The 20,465-nt window shown below is 37.7% G+C and overlaps 1 protein-coding gene across 2 annotated transcripts; it reads right to left on the reverse strand.

Moving 5' to 3' along the window:
- Positions 1–1,941: 1,941 nt before the first annotated feature.
- On the reverse strand, positions 1,942–8,930 carry LOC113660629. Of its 2 annotated transcripts, XM_047800211.1 has the most exons (11): positions 8,777–8,930; positions 8,425–8,452; positions 8,245–8,327; positions 8,075–8,105; positions 7,761–7,804; positions 6,898–6,922; positions 6,089–6,289; positions 5,752–5,973; positions 3,309–3,506; positions 2,895–3,100; positions 1,942–2,751 (listed from the first exon to the last, which is right to left on the reverse strand). In XM_047800211.1, the coding sequence occupies exons 1-11, from the start codon at positions 8,825–8,827 to the stop codon at positions 2,527–2,529; spliced, it is 1,314 nt and encodes a 437-aa protein (XP_047656167.1). In that variant the 5' UTR covers positions 8,828–8,930; the 3' UTR covers positions 1,942–2,526. The 2 variants fall into 2 exon arrangements, with proteins under 2 accessions (XP_047656167.1, XP_047656175.1); XM_047800219.1 differs by lacking the exons at positions 7,761–7,804; positions 8,777–8,930.
- Between the last annotated feature and the right edge of the window lie 11,535 nt (positions 8,931–20,465).

A 20,465-nucleotide genomic window follows, 5' to 3' on the forward strand; every position in this document is an offset into this window, starting at 1 on the left:
AAAAGTATTAAGGAAATGAATAACATGATGAACTGATGTTACGAGAGATTTAATAATTTCACAACTGTAAAACAAATATTTTTAAACATTATGTAGATTTTACTAGTTTAATCAGATTAATCCAGATTACACTAATGCAGATTATTCAATCAAAAGATGACGTCATTCACTGCAAAATCCCTTTAAATGAACACAACTGTATTTTGTGTTTAAGAGTTATTTTTGTGTTTGATCCTTAGATAGGAATGCACACACACACACACACACACACACACACACACACACACACACACACACACACACACACACACACACTACATAAACATGTTTAACTTGTTTGAACATTAGCTCAAGCTTTGTACCATATAAAACCAGTCTGAGATGGTAGCTGAAACATCTTTCACTGAGACTTACAGCATGATGTATGCTCAAATATTTTTTCTTTATAATTTAATTATCTTTTTTTGGCAGTAATATATTTATAAAGGTGTCATTTTTAAGCTGTCAGACAAACTGAGTGAAAAATGTATATCTGTCAGGCATTAAGGAAACAAGAATACTAATGAATTTAACTTTTCTCATAATGACTGTGAATAAAATGGAAATTTTTATGGTCTAATATGAAACTCCTGTTCATCAAAGTCTCATAGTTCATTACACACAAATCAGTCAGTAGTACAGACAAAAGTGAATTATTTATTTACTTCCACAGCTATAAATCACAGTACAATATGGAATATTTAATGAAAAAGTATATCGTTGCTTCGATAATTGAAAAAAAATATTTAAATATTATGAATATTTATATATACAGATACAGACAGATCAAATGAAGTAAAAGCAAAAATGACTTAATTTTAAGTCTATTTGCAGTTTTGAATTCCAGCTCAGCTCAAAATCTGCTCCATTTCTTCTCATTTTTTGAGATATTACATTCAAATTGCTTCAAAATTCTGTGAACTAATCAACAACTTCCTGCAGGTTACATCAGCTGCATCTCAATCAGCTCCCAAGTCAAGGCCATGATAAGAAATGATGAGGAAATTAGAAATTAAAGGTGAGGTCTCCGATTTTTGAGAAATGTTTCAGAAAACTGCGTTTAGATGATACAAACTGATTTGCAACAGGGATTAACCAGGAAGTGTTTCTTTAAGAACTTTCTTTAAGAACTTGTTTTGTTTTGTGTTTTTTTTTGTTTTGTTTTGTTTTGTTTTGTGTTTTTTTTTTGTTTTTTGTTTTTTTTATCGGTTTTCCACTACACTGGTGTTTCAGTCTGCTGGTGGAATGGAAACAGACTTATGGGATGTTTTCAATCAGCAATAAGTGAGTCTGATCTAAACTGACTCAGGACTCTGTTGTGTTTCAGTTTTATAGGTGTGTTTTTCCCTTATACTGAATTTTAGTGTTTGAAAATAAATCTGAGCTGTTTTTTAAATGAACAAACACTTGGAGCATCTCAGAAATGGGTTTGATATCAACATTTACTCTGAAGATACAAACGTTTGTATACACTTTTCTATGAATACAGAAATGATGATGAGTACAGATACAGTACAGATTCCTGAGTGTCTACTTTCATTTGAGCTTCATATTAACACCATTGTGGAGTGACATGACAAAGACATTTGGTAAAAAGTTTAAAGCTCCTTATTCTCCAGAACTGATACGTGGTCACATATTTTCTTAAAGTGTTTCTTTCTTTCTTTCGTTTAGCTCAGGAGTTATCGACTCGGGAAACTCCGACCTGTGAATATGTGGCCGACTTTACTTAAGACGCCGAGGCGCTTTTTTCCTTCTCGATAGGTGAGTAACGTTGGTTTTGCTTTGTTACACAGAACTAATATATGCCTTTGTCCTTTACATGATTATGCTTGTGTGTCATTTTTGCTTGTTTGTTTATCTACAATCGTATTGTTCTTCCCTTCAGCTATGATAAAGACATGTTCCTTTCTGTTAGTCGCCTGGGTTACGTATGTATGGGCGGAGCTATCGATACAGGGGTGGGACCCATTTGGGTTAGGGGCGTGTTTGTTTTGGTGATTTTATATGTCAACATTGGCTTTCAAAATTCGGAGACCCTAACTTAAAGTCATTGGTATCCTAAAGAGTAGTAAGCCATCAGTATAATTGTGATATTCTGATTCACCACTAGGGGAGCTATAGAGTTGATTGACCCTCACCTATAATTTATAACAATATTACAAGATTGTTAACCAGGTAACTTTATCTAGCTAGATATAAGACAGCATGAGTACAAAAATCCCACCCGTGTATTTTTTTATGATATATTTTGTTATCTGATTCAACTAACTAGCCTAACTAGCTCTGGAAGCCTGGCTCAGATTGTTTATTTAATACAATTGTAGTTATTATAATTAGACCTTCTGAATGCACTGGTCACATTTTCTCATTTTATTGTTGTTTAATCTGAGAGAATTTGATGCTGTGCAATGTAAGATATCATAGATGGGCTTGTGAGTGTAGTTAGTTATTAACTAATAGGTGCAAGTTATTAACTAACAGGTGCTAGCAGATTTTATGCATTTGTGCTAAAAAAAAATCTTTAGCTTTTACTAGTATTTTTATTTTGTTGTTGTTGTTGTGGTTTAATGTAATGTAACTTAGTAACTTAAGACACTCAAGGATTAATATAACTATTGGAACTAATAAAACAAGAAAAAGAAGAACTAGAAGTAAGACTGCAATTATCCAAAAATTGTGATATTTTCTGCCGGTGTTTATTGGCTCGAGCTGTAGGAAAAAGAAGCAGAATTAGTGCATGGCTATAAAACTGTTCACTGTTTGATCTAACATGTGTGCTGAGTGTCATGCTGAATAAATAATCTAGATAATGTTGGAAATCATTTTTTTTTTGACAGCTGTTCAAAACCTACCTCAGAAGCACCCAGAGAGATCAGATAATCAGTGGACGATTTCATTGCCATGTCATTGGCCTCGCATCTCAGTGGTCCCTTATCTTCATGAAAGAGGACGTCCACAGCTGCAACACCTTCCCTCTTCACAATCCACCTGCTATCTGGAGCTATGTAACTTTCATCAAACGTGTGATGGAACACCACGAGGAGAACAGGCTTATCAGCTAGAGGAAAGAGAGAACATTGTGTTTTAAAGATCATTACTAAAACAGGATATATTGCCATGATGTCTCACAGCAAAAGAATTTGTCTGGTTGATGCTGTATCCCAAACCCCACATCACCGTGCTGTAGTGTGTAGCCTATAGTGGTGTTCTGTTTTTAATCTAATCTCAAGCTTAATAATAAAGAAAGATTGGATTTCACTCTGTACTCGGAATGTTTTCAAGAGCAGCTTTGACGTCCGTTTCAGCCTGAGACACAACACAGGTAAAAGCAATGATAACTGCACACTCCTCCTTTGAATTCACTTGACGGAGTTTAAGGCGTTTTTCCAACCGATCAAGGAAGCGGATTTGAGCACCCAAAGTGTTCCCGAGTGCCATAATGTAGATCGCCAGAGCATGTGATTCTGGAGACAAAAAGAGATAGTGATTGTTTAAGATCAGTGTTTAACATCAGTGTTACATCCTGCAATAACTTGAACTTTCCAGACAACAAAATCAGAAAACCTCTGGACCAACAGGATAAGTATGAATCCTGCACATGATTTATTCTGCTCTACAGCACACACCTAAGTGGGCAATCATCACACTACATATTATAATCACATGTTATACACCGGACACACCGGATCTGGTGTTTACATTTGTTCAAACAATGAGATGAGGTATTTATTTGTCTTTACAACCACAATGGGCAAAAAAGTATCTTGAGACAGATGGGCTACATCAGCAGAAGGCCACATCAAGTTCTGCTCATTTCAGCCAAGAACAAGAACAAAGTCTCCCTCATTCTTTCTTGCCTGTGTCACCTTCTGGCTCTCCATGTTACTTGCTGTCATAGCTAGTCTTGCCTAATCCCTGATAGATCTGCATGGACAACCTGTGTGGACAGAACCACTTGGAGAAAGTTAAATTTTAAACTTTACAATTTTTATTCTGTTTCTATACTTCTGTAAAGCTGCTTGTTCTATTGTTAAAAGTGCTATAAAAATTAATTGCTTTGAATTAATAGCATGTGAGCAGCTGCTCATGTGTAGCTTTTCCACAATATGCCATTGTTTACTTATTTCGTTGATTTTCACTTGTTGCACTTACGTAAGTAGAAATTCTTCCTTTGATTTAAATACTTTAATTCATGAATTATTTTATTCAGCATCTATATAGGCTTTATAAAGAGCTTCTCTCCGTTTGAGAAACTTAAGGAAGTGTTTTTTCTTTCTGCAGGCTGTTAACTATAGTAATATACAAACTCGTGTTTGGAAATTATTATAAACTTATTTTTAATATGCAGTGTCTGATATGTAACAGTTCATTAAAATGATATAAACAGTTAGATGGCAGACACTGTGTGTTAGAAACACATCCTGAAAATGCTACATGCCCAACAACAGGTGTAGTAATAAAAATAATAATCTTCTGCTCCACAACTGTTAAAACAGCCATTAATTTAAAAAGGAACAAAAGAACGAACAAATGAACAGATGCACAAACCTGGAGACATCTTTAAGGGAGTCGAGTTCAAATTTCTTACAAGTTCTTGACACTTCTTTATACTTCTTCCTTGTTGTGACTGCGTTCGTTAGTTTCGTTTCAGATCTGTATAAAGTCCTGCTTTGTAGCTCCTTTTTATCTATGATTAAACTATGCAAATAAAACAAATCAGTAATCAAAACTTGTTGTAACACATAAAATCTTTACAGTTTGTTACATTTCATTAGATTTAAATTAAAGTATTTATTTTTATTTCCTGTACACTGTTTATATGTGTTTATTTATTTTTTATTCTGCCCAAATAAAAAGAATAAGCAGTGCTCTAAGTTCTCTGTTTTTATCCCCATGGTTAAAATTCACTAAAAGATAAAAGGTTAAATGTATTAAATTAAGTATTACACACACTAAAATAGCTGGTTTCAGTAACATCTCTATCTCAGTGGTTAAGCTTAGTGAATCGCTAAGATAAGCTCTTCCTGCTTTGTACAGCTACTTCCTGTTTACACCGAACACCAGATCTGTGTGTGTTAAACTTCTATACCCACTGAAGCTGCAATATAGAAATATATTTCATTTTATTGCTTTAAAAACCTAAAGTAAAGCTTGTGGCCTTTATATAATGTCTATAAACTAGCATTACACTCTGTTGGTGTGTTTAAGTGTCTGTCTGATGAGGAAAGTGTGAAAGTGTGACAAAGGACAAAATCTGGGATTGATCATGCGATTTATTCTCAATATTGCAGAAAGAACTACAGAAGAATGTCAATCAGACGTGTGTGTGTGTGTGTGTGTGTGTGTGTGTGTGTGTGTGTGTGTGTGTGTGTGTGTGTGTGTGTGTGTGTGTGTGTGTGTGTGTGTGTGTGTAAAATTGTCACTCTTTTTAACATTTTGTCTCTAAACACAGAAATATTCCCATTAAATTGCTATAATCACCTTCACAGACATTACAACTAATAGGATATCAGACAGAAGTACAATCTAAAGATAAGTTTGGTTTATTATCTTTATCTGGATCCCATTAACACTGAAATACACTCTATAGTTAAATGTACGTCACCCCTGACGCAATGAATGAAAGTACTGGAATAAAGACAGTGATATATTGTTCAACCTGAATATATCTTAACCTGAAAAAGTTCAATTATATACAACGGTCTGTACCATTAAAGATCTTATTGCGATTCGCCTTGAATTTTTGTAAATACTTTGTTGTTCCTTCCAGTGCTTTTGTGTTCTTGTAACTGTTCAGCATTCCCATGTTTTCATAGAAGAGCATGTCCACAGAGAATATATTGCTCCTGTCAATATTGCGCCCGCTGTCTGGAGCAACGTGATCCGGATCGAAGGTGTGATGGAGCCCCACGAGAACGGCAGGATGGGATTCTAGGATGGAAAATATAACAACTACAGTAAATTTTTGATTTTCAGTAGAGATGACTGATCAGATTTAAAGCTTGTGTTATGAAAAGATGAATCAGTTTTTCCTTGGAACAGTTACCTGGTATCATCTGAAGAGCGTCTTGAATGTCCGTTCCGGCTCGAGACAGAATTGGAACGAAAGCGATGATGACGTCACACTGTTCCATGGAGATCCCTTCGTCTATGATACCGAGACTTTTCAAAATGTCCTTGTGGCAATTCAAGTCATTCCCAGTGACCAAGATATGGAACTTGAGCTCTTCTGGCTCTCCGACTGAAACTGAATTGACAAAGTAAAGAAGCACAGAGAATGATATATATTTCAATTAAAAATGATAGATAGATAGATAGATAGATAGATAGATAGATAGATAGATAGATAGATAGATAGATAGATAGATAGATAGATAGATAGATAGATAGATAGATAGATAGATAGATAGAACTTTACTGTCATTGCATAGTACAGGTAAATGGCAACAGAATGCAGTTTGGCATCTACCAGAAGGGCAAAGAGCAGCAATTGTGCAAATAGACAAGTGCAGATAAATATGTAGCATATGTACAGTATGTAATATATATAGCATGTAATATATAGATAAATATGTAAACATGTGTACAGTGAATAAATTTAAAGACTATAGCAGTGCAGAGATGTGTGGGCATTGTTGAAAAGTACAAGTAAATGGTTCTATGTCTATGGCATTGGAAAAAATTTGCAGATACTGTTGTAAAGGGACAAGAAGTAAAACTAGAACAAGTAGACAACAAGGGACAACAAGTAGAAGGTTATGTTATAATTAAAATTTTAAGGTATATGATAGAGTATATACAGTATAATCATCAATAAGGGATTTATACTTGAATTTAAGACTACAGGAAACTTACCTATCTCGTGTAAATCTGTCCATCCCTGGAAATCAGACGATGAAGATCAAAACAATTAATTTTCAGTTTCTGAAATATTCCCACCAGCTCATCTGTACACCAAACCATCAGAACATGGTTTCTCAGTTACATACGGATCTTACCTTTGTTATTTTTGAATTCTCACACATGCTACTGATTACAGGTTTATATTAACGCGCTCATTCTTACATGTTAATCTTTCTGTAGTAACAGTTCAGTCACAAGGATTTGTGTGGGGAATTCTCTACATAACTAGATTAAAAATCTTGTTGATATAAAGAATGATGATTTTCTGTGAATCGAAGGAGTCTCCAGTGTCAGAGCTTCATAACAAACAGAGAGAAAGCTGTGAGAAAGTTTTTGGACATCTTCAAAACTGAGGAGTTTACACTTTTCTTGGTAACATAAAAAGCTGCTTTTCTATCTAATTCACTTCAAGACAGAGAAAATCACTTGGCTGGTGAGGGAATGATGTTTATAGCTGCTCTATCATGTGATAACAAGAAATAACTTCTTTCATGAATGTCCATTAACATTACATGTAAATATGTTGTAAATGGATGGAACATTAAAATTGGCTGTAAAAATTACTGTGAAATAAAATTAAATACTTTAGGATGTGCTGTTATTGGAAAGTAATTAACTTCAGGGTGATGGCTGTGACCCTGTCACTGATTGTTTCCCATAACTGCATAACACAATGTTTTATTCCTTACATCAGCAATACTACTTATGGATTAATACACAAAATAGAATGTAAACAAAATTGACTTTTAATTCATCAATAGAACTTTTGAGTGATTTTCTTAGTTTTTCTAAAGAATTCAATAACATGTATTTACCCCACTGGAATGTGATGGGTACCAATTCTGCAAAGGCTGATAAACTAGATAGATAGATAGATAGATAGATAGATAGATAGATAGATAGATAGATAGATAGATAGATAGATAGATAGATAGATAGATAGACAGACAGACAGACAGACAGACAGACAGACAGACAGACAGACAGACAGACAGACAGATAGATAGATAGATAGATAGATAGATAGATAGATAGATAGATAGATAGATAGATAGATATTTGATTTTTTGTATAAACACAACACACCTTTGTAACATCAGCTCTCTGTTTTGTAACAGAATAAACTTACCTGCATTTTTTACCCACGTAGTAGGGCGTTTCTAAAACAAATAGAATTTTAAAAAGTGTGAGTTCACATAGTGTGTAAAGCTGTGGCATGTGATATAACAAACATAATCTTCATCTATCAGTTAATACATGTTTGTCTCATGTGAAATGAATGCAATAATAATTATCTACCATAGTGGAATATAGTTGGCACAAATACTGCAAAATCGGCTGCCAATAAATGACCAGCAAAATCAGCAGCAAAATCAGCAGCACTGGAAAAATAAAAGTAAAAATAATGGTTAATTGTTTTTTATATAGACACCACACACTGTTATAATGTCAGTTCTTTGCTCTGCAAGAGAAACTTACCTGCAGTTATTAACCATAGAGGCATTTTCTAAAAAAAAAAAAAAAAAAAAAAAAATTACAAAGTGTGAGTTCACCCTGAAGTCCTTGGCATGTGATATAATAAATATAATCTTCATCTATCAGTTAATGCATGTTTAAATGATAATAAATAATAATAAACCAAAAGGTTAAATATTCTCATGGAATTCTGAGAAATAATTCAGTTTCATTTACAGAAATACAAACCAGCTACTTTCTGTAAACTATTGGTGGTTTTACTGAAACTCTGTCTCTTCAAACTCTGTCTCTACAGCGTATCATAGTTTATTCATCATGTCGGTATTTTAAACCATATTACAGTAAAAGTACTCACAAGAACAAGCAGGAAAAGTACTAAAGCTAATAAAGCCCAATCGAACTTCATTAAATCTTTACGTGACACAATTTCACAGCCTGTCGAAGTGCAGCAGCAGTGGAATAATGTTCAATTATTATAGAAGCTTAAACACTCAAAATGAAACTGAAAGCATCTTAACGCCCATAAAGCCTCCAAAATAACAGTCTCTGTTTGGGGAAATACGCTTTACATTATAACATTGTGAGTTAGCCCCGTTGTCCAAAAATAAATACGTTAAATATATTCATAATTTAAAAAAAAAAACATGCGTTTTGTATATTATAGTAAACATGTCTAATATGTTAGTCAAGTTAAGAACAGATCATGGACAGTCCTGTGATTCTGTCTCCATCTGCTGGCCTTTTGTGGTATTGCAGTTCTCAGTTTGTAAGCATGAACACACGATACACTTATTAATATTTTCTCTTTTATTGTAGCTGTAATTACAAATTATTTATTATATAGACCATAAAGTTTTGTAGTTGACATGAACTGTTTTGTGTGTTTATTGTCCTGGGTATATTTATTGTATTGTTTGTGCTTTGCTCACACTATAACATATATGAGCTAAATGTAGTCCTGTGTACTGTATTCTGTATTCTGTATCACTTTAATGTGTAAAATATTCATAAATTATAATATATATAACATAATATAACAACACATAACAACATAAAACAAAATACAAGAAATAATGGAGAACTTGAACACATTTAGATGGTAGACACTGTGTGTTAGAAACACATCCTGAAAATGCTACATGGACAACAACAGGTGTAGTAAAAAAATAATAATCTTCTGCTCCACAACTGTTAAAAGAGACATTAATTAATTACAAAGGAACAAGAGAAGGAACAAAGGAACAGACGCACAAAAATTAAAACATCTTTTAGGGAGTCGAGTCTGAAGAGTTCAAATTTCTTACAATTTCTTGACACTTCTTTATACTTCTCCCTTGTTGTGACTGCGTTTGTTAGTTTCGCTTTCAGATCTGTATAAAGCCTCTGTAGAGCTCTGTAAAGCTCCTTTTGGTTTATGATTAAACTATGCAAACAGAACAGTCTATGTCAGGGGAGTCAAACTCAAATTCACAGTGGGCCAAAATATAAAACTCAGATAAAGTCACGGGCCAAACTGAATATTTATTGAAAAATTAACTGCATCTGATATGTACTGTAATGTTCAACCTTTTTCATATGGAAACAAACTTTAGTTTTGCTTAATCACAGGACTTGGAACAACCAGAGCTTGATATTACAAGCACATAAGAAATTAAATTTTAAATAAAAGACACATCAGTGGTGTTCATGTCACAAACTTTGACCATACACTTTATGACAAACTCTCCCTCATTAAAGGGCCAGGCAGATTTTGCCGTCTCTGCTGCCACAATAAAGCTTTACAGCCTTTACAGCAGCTTCACTTTTTGATTTTGCTTTCATGAACATAGTCTGAAGGGAAACCAGACTTTTTTCATCTCCTCTGCCTTCTGGAGCTTCTGCTTTACGTCCAGGTCCTTATACGTCTCATAATGTTTCGTTTCATAGTGTCTTCTTATGTTATATACTTTCGTTACAGACACGTTAGCTCCGTTAGCACACAAGACAAACTGGTCTGTCCTTTATATTCGTGAACAGATAATCTGCTCCTCTCCTGTCTTGAAAGCTCCTATTGTCCATCTGTCGTTTGGCCATTTTTGTGGAGGGTGGAATTAACTTGCCCAATGTGACTGTAACATGGTTGTTAACGACCGTCAACAGAGAATGAGGGGCGCTTATCGCTACTCGATCCGTACAGCAACACGATCGGTTCCGTGCATGTGCGAAATTACGTCACTTCGTAATTTCACTGTCATCGCCGACTGCAGTTTCGGAAATTACCGCTATCCTTACCGTTGTCATAGCACTTTATTTGTATTGCTCGTTTAATGTCTGTTTTGTGTGCAAGTTTGCTTACTCTAACTTGTTTTTATACTTGTATTGTTGTCCTAAGCAATCACTAAGATAATATATACAATTTTTAAGGTTAATATGTGACACAAAATAAAACGTATGAGAAAATGTAGTAAAATTAAACTATAGTTTACATATGTTACACATAATTTGGTAAATACAGATGTGTGTGTGTGTGTGTGTGTGTGTGTGTGTGTGTGTGTGTGTGTGTGTGTGTGTGTGTGTGTGTGTGTGTGTGTGTGTGTGTGTTTACATTACATTTTATTTATTTATTATTTTCCGTGAGTGAGTGAGTGAGGGATGTGTAAGATATGTAAACTATAGTTTAATTTTGTGTCACATATTAACCTTAAAATTTTTATATATTATTTTAGTGATTGCTTAGGACAACAATACCATAAAAACAAGTTAGAGTAAGCAAACGCACACAAAACAGACATTAAACGAGCAATATTATTCATTGTTGAAAGGCAGACAAATAAGAGTTGCAAATAATAAGACATGCAAAGAAAGTGCTATGACAACGGTAAGGATAGCGTTAATTCCCGGCACATGCGCGGAACCGATTGTGTTGCTGGTACAGATCGAGTAGCGACAGCGCTTGCTGTTCGTGACTACGCGTCAATACAGTGGCAAGGCATTCTGGGATTTGTAGTATTAGCAGAGCATGCGGCTAGCCAGCTGTAATGCACATTTCATATGATCTCGTGGGCCAAATATAATTAGAGTTTGACACCCCTGGTCTACGTTCTCCTAAAAGAATCACAAATCGTTAATCAAAACTAGTTGTAATACATAAAACCTTTGCAGTTTGTTGCATTTCATTAGATTTAAATGAACATATTTCTTTTTTATTGACTGTACACTGTTTATATGTGTTTTTTTATTCTGGCTAAATAAAAAGAATCATCAGTGCTCTAAGTTCTCTGTTTTTATCCCCATGGTTAAAAGTCACTAAAAGATAGATTAATTTTTTAAAATTAAGTATTATGCACAGTAAATTGTTCGTAGTGTGTGAGTGTGTGAGTGAATGAGATTGTGTGTGTGCCCTGTGACGGGTTGGCACTCCATCCAGGGTGTATCCTGCTTCGATGCCCGATGACGCCTGAGATAGGCACAGGCTCCCCGTGACCCGACGTGGTTCGGATAAGCGGTAGGAAATGAATGAATGAATGAATATTACGCACAGTAAACCTGCTGGTTTCTGTAACATCTCTATCTCAGTGATTTAAAAGCTCTTCCTGCTTTGTACAGCTACTTCCTGTTTACACCGAACACCAGATCTGTGTGTGTTAAGCTTCCATACTCACTGAAGCTGCAACATCAGAAATATATTTAATTTTTTGCTTTAAAAACCTAACGTGAAGCGTGTGCCCTTTATATAATGTCTATAAACTAGCACTACACTCCGTTGGTGTGTTTAAGTGTCTGTGTGATGAGGAAAGTGTGAAAGTGTGACAAAGGATGACAAAATCTGGGATTGATCATGCGATTTATTCTCAATATTGCAGAAAGAACTGCATAAGAATGTCAATCAGACGTGTGGGTGTGTGTGTGTGTGTGTGTGTGTGTGTGTGTGTGTGTGTGTGTGTGTGTGTGTGTGTGTGTGTGTGTGTGTGTGTGTGTGTGTGTGTGTGTGTAAAAATGTTAAACTTAACAATTTTAGCAACACAGAAATATTCCCATTAAATTGCTATAATCACCTTCACAGACATTACAACTAATAGGATATCAGACAGAAGTACAATCTAAAGCTAAGTTTGGTTTATTATCTTTATCTGGATCCCATTAACACTGAAATACACTCTATAGTTAAATGTACGTCACCCCTGACGCGGTTGCTACACCATGTAAACATGCCCCTGTCCCAAAGGTTTTCTGTAGCAGGCATCAAATTAGAATTGAGCTGATTAAGTGAATAAAAGTGTAAAATCTCTCAGTTTAAACACTTGTTATGTTATCTATCTTCTATTGTGAATAAAACAGTGGCTCATCTGATTTGAAAGTCTTTTAGTTTTCATTTTGTTCAATTTAACCACACTGAGGTTCACTGCTTGAACCTGATCAGTGTTGATTAATTTTCTAGCACAGTTGTTTTACTGATGTTTCTGTAAGGATATATTTATTATCTGTAAGTACTGGAATAAAGACAGTGATATATTGTTCAACCTGAATATATCTTAACCTGAAAAAGTTCAATTATATACAACAGTTTGTACCATTGATGATCTTATTGCGATTCGCCTTGAAGTTTTGTAAATGCTTTCTTGTTTCTTCCAGTGCTTTTGTGTTCGTGAAACTGTTCAGCATTCCCTTGTTTTCATAGAAGAGCATGTCCACAGAGAATATATTGCTCCTGTGAATATAGCGCCTGCTGTCTGGAGCAATGTGATCCGGATTAAAGGTGTGATGGAGCGCCACGAGAACAGCAGGACGGGTTTCTAGGATGGAAAATATAACAACTACAGTAAAATTTCATTTTAAGATTGACTGATCAGATTTAAACTTGTGTTATGAAAAGATGAACCAGTTTTTCCTTGGAACAGTTACCTGGTATCATCTGAAGAGCGGCTTGAATGTCCGTTCCGGCTCGAGACACAATTGGAACGAAAGCGATGATGACGTCACACAGATCAATGGAGATCCCTTCGTCTTTGATATCAAGACTTTTCAAGATGTCCTTGTGGCAATTCATGTCATTCCCAGTGACCAAGATGTGGACCTTGAGCTCTTCTGGTTCTCCGACTGAAACTGAATTGACAAAGTAGAGAAGCACAGAGAATTATACAGTACATGTTTCAATTAAAAATGTTAAGGTACAATACAGTATATACAGCATAATCAATTAATTAAATGAAAAAAAAGATATTTGTTTAGACAGTATACACTGTAGCAAAATCAGCTCTGTGCTGTGTATAGATAGATAGATAGATAGATAGATAGATAGATAGATAGATAGATAGATAGATAGATAGATAGATAGATAGATAGATAGATAGACAGATATTCTGTCATGGCGGGCCAAAGGCGAGTGGGGATCCAAATGCAATTTTTAGAGTTTTAATCGTCCAACACACAAAACAGAGAAACAGGCAGTCAGGCAACACAAGGCAGAACACAGAACGAACAGGCAACGGGAACATCGAACAGAAACACACATCATACCAACAACGACTAACACCAGGGAAGTGAATCAAAGACTAAGACAACACACCTGGGGAAAGGATAGAGCAATTAGTGTCCATGGTGACAAATGAGTGGGCGGAGCAAACAATTAACAGCAGGGCAAGACAGCAGACAGAAAAAGGGCAAAAACACAGACAGACTCATTACATATTCATTCATTCATTCATTCATTCATTCATTTTCTACCGCTTATCCAAACTTCTCCGGTCACGGGGAGCCTGACCCTACCTTCAAAGGTTCATCATGGTGTACATCGATGACATCCTGATATACTCCAAGAACCTGGAGGAGCACCATGCCCACGTATGTGAGGTCCTAGGGGCACTTTGTTCCCAACAGCTCTACCTCATGAGGAGGTGCAGTTTCTGGGCTACGTCATCAGTGCACGGGGAATACAGATAGACGAGAGAAAGGTTAGAGCAGTAAGGAACTAGCCCGTCCCAGAGACGATTAAGGAGCTCCAACGCTTCCTGGGCTTCGCCAACTTTTATCGGCGGTTCTTCCAGGGGTACAGCCAGATCACCGCTCCACTCACTTCTCTCCTCAGGGGTAAGGCACGGACCCTGAGGTGGACCAAGAAGGCCCAGGGGGCATTCAAGGTGCTCCGCCAGTGCTTCTGCTCCGCCCCCGTGTTACGTCATCCAGACCCCCGGAAGCCTTTTTTGGTTGAGGTAGATGCCTCCTCGACAGGGGTGGGGGCCGCTCTCTCTCAGCGGTCAGGCACCCCACCACAGCTCCATCCATGCGCCTTCTTCTCACACAAGCTCTCGGCGGCAGAACAGAACGACGACATTGGAAACTGTGAGTTACTGGCAATAAAACTTGCCCCGGACGAGTGGAGGCACTGGTTAGAAAGCGCGGAGCACTAGTTTACCGTGGTCACTGACCACAAGAATCTCCAGTACTTGCGGGAGGCCCGGAGACTCAATCCCAGGCAGGTTCACTGGGCCCTTTTCTTCACTCGGTTCCAGTTCCACGTCACCTACCGAGCGGGGGCACTAAACGGGAAGGCTGACGCCCTCTCCCGGGTCTTCAGGCCTGAGGAACCCAGCGATCCAGACCCCATCCTTCCTCCTTCGATCGTCATGGGGCCTATTGTCTGGGACGTGGACAGCAAAATCCGGGCTGCCTACATCCAGGGGCCCGCCCCCGGAGGATGCCCCGAGGGACGTGTCTTTGTCCCCACCTCCTGCCATCGGGGGTTAATCCAGTCGGTCCACGAGGGACCGGGCACGGGCCACCCGGGAGAGAGGAGGACAGTCCAGCTCCTTCAGGCACGTTACTGGTGGCCGAGGATGGCAGAGGAGGTGACCCGCTACGTCCAGGAGTGTGCCACCTGCGCCATGGCAAAGGTACCATGCCACCTGCCCGTCGGCAAGTTGGTGCCACTTCCCGTACCTCAGTGCCCCTGATCACACCTAGGGATAGACTTCGTGACCGACCTGCCACGGTCAAGAGGTAACACATACATCTTGGTAGCGGTGGACCGTTTCTCCAAGGCCTGCCGCTTGGTGCCTCTGAAGGGCCTGGCCACAGCCCTCGAAACTGCCGAGGCCCTGTTCCACCATGTGTTCAGGAACTTTGGTCTCCCGGAGGAAATAGTTTCAGACCGTGGGCCCCACTTCACGTCTCGGGTTTGGCGGGCTTTCTTCCAGCTCCTAGGGTCCAACGGCCAGGCGGAACGTAAGATTCAGGAGCTGAACCGATATTTAAGGACTTACTGCAGCCAGGATCAGGGGGATTGGGCTCGTTTCTTGCCTTGGGCAGAATATGCCCAGAACTCGCTCCGCCAGAACTCCACGGGCCTCACCCCTTTCCAATGCATGCTGGGGTTCCAGCCGCCCCTGTTCCCATGATCGGACGAGCCTAGCGACGTACCATCGGTGGATGCCTGATACCGGGAGAGCCACCGGGTCTGGGAGTTGGCACACACCCGGCTGCGCCGGGCTCTCCGCAACACCCGTCGGCACGCTGACGCTCGGCATCTAGAGTCTCCTTGTTACCGCCCCGGGGATAGGGTGTGGCTCTCCACTAAGGACTTGAAGATGAAGCTGCCGAGCTTCTGGCGTTTGCCAGTATCGGCCGATACCTATCCGATATCTGTGTTCTTTTCTACCTTTAAAACTAAAGAATGTACAGTATACAACTCGATTAGTTATTATGATTTATTTGTTTCTGGCAAAAAAATACAAAAATGCCCTTTACTGGATGAAAAATGAAAACACAAGAAACCTTAAAGTATTAATGCAGTAGGAGTGTGGTCAATGCTGTAGGTAAAACGTGGAATGGAGTTTAATTTATTAGCGCATTCCTCAAGCAGAATGGATTCGACTGGCGGCGCTAAATAATCAAATTAATAGTAATAAAAAAAAACATATGGATCGGTACATCCCTAGAATACAGAAATGATGATGAAACAGTACAGATTCCTGAGTGTCTACTTTCATATGAGCTTCATATTAACACCACTGTGGAGTGAGACATGACAAAGTTTATAGCTCCTTATTCACCAGAACTGATACGTGGTCACGTATTCGATCTGTTGTCCTGACTGCTTTTGAGTTGAAATAAAAGCTTTTCTTTAAGTTGAGTTAAGACTTACAGTGTATAGTTAATGTTAATTATACCTGCCTTTGTGTTGTTGCTGTAAATGCTGTAAAATGTAAATGTGTTGAAGAATGCATACACACCTTACACACACCTCCGTAAAGGACACGAACATGTTTAACCTGTTTTTTTTTTATTGTTAATGAAAAGAACTTAGGACACCACTGTAGAGTTAAGTGGTTCTAACAGAACCAATGACAAATAAACAGAGACGTATGTCCAGCGTGTGTTCTCCAAGCATAGCCTTTATTATTCTGTTAGCTTTTTCCATGCCCCCCGCCTAACCACAAGGGGGTAACATCATGTCTCCCATAAAATCCCTTAACACTACAACCACCTTATTGTTTTAACCCTTAAAAACCTCAGCTTTCCATATTTCACTGAGAAATTATTTATTTCAAATGTATTTCAATACATACTAAAAAATAAAGCATAATATATGTAATACTCTCTCTTTGGCTCTCAACGAAGGCGGTCGCATTTTCTCTCCCTCTCCTCTCCTCCACTTACTTTTCCTGCTTTGCTTCTTTCGTCTCGTCTACTGTCTTATACTTTGAGAGACTCTCTCCTCACTGCTCTCCAAACTAAAATATCATGTATTTGATAAACTGGTCTCTCAACGCAATTGACACCATCTTCTCGACGAGAAGCTTGGGTTCGGGGGAACCTGACTGCCCTGCCAGAACGTTCGCAGCAGGCCATGATAACAGGAGTTCTGCTGATTGGATTAGGCATTGCCCTGGATTATCGACGAAATCAGAAAACAGTAACAGCTTTTCAAAATCTCCCAAGGCTGCCCGTCATGATTGATGCAGTGGGCAGAGCGGTCAGCACTGAGGCTGGGACTAATAACCGCAATATGGATAACATCACGGTAAAGCTCACTGCTTTGGATACTGCTTTGGTTGACATCAGAGAGAAACTCACTGCTTTGGAAAGAAAAATGGAGACCAGAATGGACTAAGAGAGTAGTCCTGTAAATTGGAATGCGTCTACTCGCCCCAAGACCAAACAATCCCAATCTTATCTGCTTTCGGCTCCCCTCAACCAACACTGGCCTTGGCCAAGGCTGCTGTTGGAACAACAACTCCCCCGGCAGAGCACTGCAGCGGGACTCTCTTGCGTTCCTTCCCCCACTTCCACAGACACCTGCTGATTGTTGACTCTCTCTAGGACCTAATCAAGGTTGTCTCCATGGCAATTTGCTGTGTATCGCTATGACAATCTTGCGGACTGAGGCACCAAGATTGGATTCTGGGAGCGACGACTCTCCAGACCTACACTTTTACACACACACACACACACACACACACACACACACACACACACACACATAGTCTGGGGGTTGTTTTTCTTCTCCTCCCTTCCCTCATGTTATGTTGTATTTCTTTTCAAATTCCCTGTCTTCCTGTCCTGTTCCCCCCTTGTCATATTGTATGTATTGTATGTTGGACAGGTTGATGGCTAATTTCACGGTACTTGTGACCAGTGACAATAAAGGCTACTACTACTTCTACTACATATAATGATAATATCACACAGTAAATATATAGAATTTCATTGCCAAATATATACTTTATTGCAAATATATTTAGGATTGATTATACAAACTGATTTGCAATAGAGATTACCAGGCAGTCTTTCTTTCTTTCTTTCTTTCTTTCTTTCTTGCTTTCTTTCTTTCTTTCTTCCAGTTCACATTTCTAATAACAACACACCCCAAAATTACTATTTTCGCTTAAAGACACTTTTATATAACGATAAGAAAATATCTTTCATGTAACTCCTATAGCGACTGAAGCATTAACTCATATAACAGGATGGACGTTAAGAACACGACCTAAAAACAACAGAGTCTATAATCAAGCTGTAGTTTATTATCCTCAATATAAATCTATTGACAAACCTGGAGCCATTTTGAAGGGAGATGGATAACAAACTTGCTAACAAACTTGCAGCAGCTTCTCAGACGGTGGCGAAGTTTGTGAACTCCTTGTACTTCCAACAGCTGAAGTACAGTAGATTATCTGAAGATCTAACTTCTAGAAAAGTATTAAGGAAGTGAATAACAACTGATGTAACGAGAGATTTAATAATTTCACAACTGTAAAACAAATATTTTTAAACATTATGTAGATTTTACTAGTTTAATCAGATTAATCCAGATTACACTAATGCAGATTATTCAATCAAAAGATGACGTCATTCACTGCAAAATCCCTTTAAATGAACACAACTGTATTTTGTGTTATTTCTATGTTTGATCCTTAGATAGGAATGCACACACTCACACACACACACACACACACACACACACACACACACGCACACACACACACGCACACACACACACACACACACACACACACACACACACACACACACACACACTACACACAAACACACACACACACACACACTACATAAACATGTTTAACTTGTTTGAACATTAGCTCAAGCTTTGTACCATATAAAACCAGTCTGAGATGGTAGCTGAAACATCTTTCACTGAGACTTACAGCATGATTTATGCTCAAATATTTTTTTCTTAATAATTTAATTATCTTTTGTTTTGGCAATAATATCTTTATAATGGTGTGTCATTTTTAAGCTGTCAGACAAACTGAGTGAATATTTTATATCTGTCAGGCATTAAGGAAACAAGAATACTAATGAATTTTACTTTTCTCATAATGACTGTGAATAAAATGGAAATTTTTGTGGTCTAATATGAAACTCCTGTTCATCATAGTCTCATATTTCATTACACACAAATGAGTAGGTAGTACAGACAAAAGTGAATTATTTATTTACTTCCACATCTATAAATCACATTACAATATGGAATAATTAATGAAAAAATATATTGTTGCTTCGATAATTGAAAAAAAAATATTTAAATATTATGAATATTTATATATACAGATACAAACAGATCAAATGAAGTAAAAGCAAAAATGACTGTAATTTTATGTCTATTTCCAGTTTGGAATTGAACCTCAGCTCAAAATCCGCAGAATGATAAGGAATGATGAGGAAATTAGAAATTAAAGGTGGGGTCTCCGATTTTTGAGAAATGAGTCGGGCCGAAAAATAAAGAAAAAACAAAACAAAACAAAAAAGAAAGAAGCGTGTCTTGTCAATATCGGAGAGAGTGTTCAGTGCGCATGTGTGACATTAGCAGAAAGCGGTTTTAACATTGACATGGAGGATAAAAACAAAGAAAGAAAGAGAAGAAAGGCTTACGATAAGGCAAGAAGTAGGACGTGTTAATATAGGATCAGCTTTCCTGCGCTGGAGAGAACTGAAGGAGCAGGAAGTTTGTGGTAAAAAAATCTTCAGCTTTTACTCGTATTTTTACTTTGTTGTTGTGGTTTAATGTAATGTGACCTTGATTATAAGAAAGATATTACATTTCTTGTTATTTTATGTGGATTCAGTAATATTTAACACAAGCAAGGATTGCATCAAGAAAAAGAAGAACTAGAAGAATTACAATCAAGACTACATATTTCCAATTGTGATATTTTCTGTTGAGCTGTAGGAAAAAGAAGCAGAATTAGTGCATGGCTATAAAACCGTTAACTGTTTGGTGTAACGTGTGCTGAGTGTCATGATGAATAAATGATCTAGATAATGTTGGAAATCACTTTTTTTTTACCTACCTCTGAAGCACCCAGAGAGATCAGATAATCAGTGGACGATTTCAGTGCCATGTCATTGGCCAAGCCTCCAAGTGGTCCCACATCTTCATGAAAGAGGACGTCCACAGCTGCAACACCTTCCCTCTTCACAATGCACCTGCTTTCTGGGGCTATGTAACTGTCATCAAACGTGTGATGGAACACCACGAGGAGAACAGGCTTATCAGCTAGAGGAAAGAGAGAACAAAAGAATTTGTCTGGTTGATGCTGTATCCC

Source organism: Tachysurus fulvidraco, chromosome 1 (assembly GCF_022655615.1).
Source record: "Tachysurus fulvidraco isolate hzauxx_2018 chromosome 1, HZAU_PFXX_2.0, whole genome shotgun sequence".
Lineage (NCBI taxonomy): Eukaryota > Metazoa > Chordata > Actinopteri > Siluriformes > Bagridae > Tachysurus > Tachysurus fulvidraco.

What these genes read in the sequence shown, in the direction of transcription:
- LOC113660629 (XM_047800211.1), bottom strand. Translation starts at nt 8,827, where the DNA reads ATGAAGTTCGATTGGGCTTTATTAGCTTTAGTACTTTTCCTGCTTGTT. An exon ending in TACTTTTCCTGCTTGTTCTT is followed by an intron (nt 8,453 to 8,776) that starts GTGAGTACTTTT and finishes TTTTTTTTTTAG; the next exon opens with AAAATGCCTCTATGGTTAAT. An exon ending in CGCTCTTCAGATGATACCAG is followed by an intron (nt 5,974 to 6,088) that starts GTAACTGTTCCA and finishes TTTCCATCCTAG; the next exon opens with AATCCCATCCTGCCGTTCTC.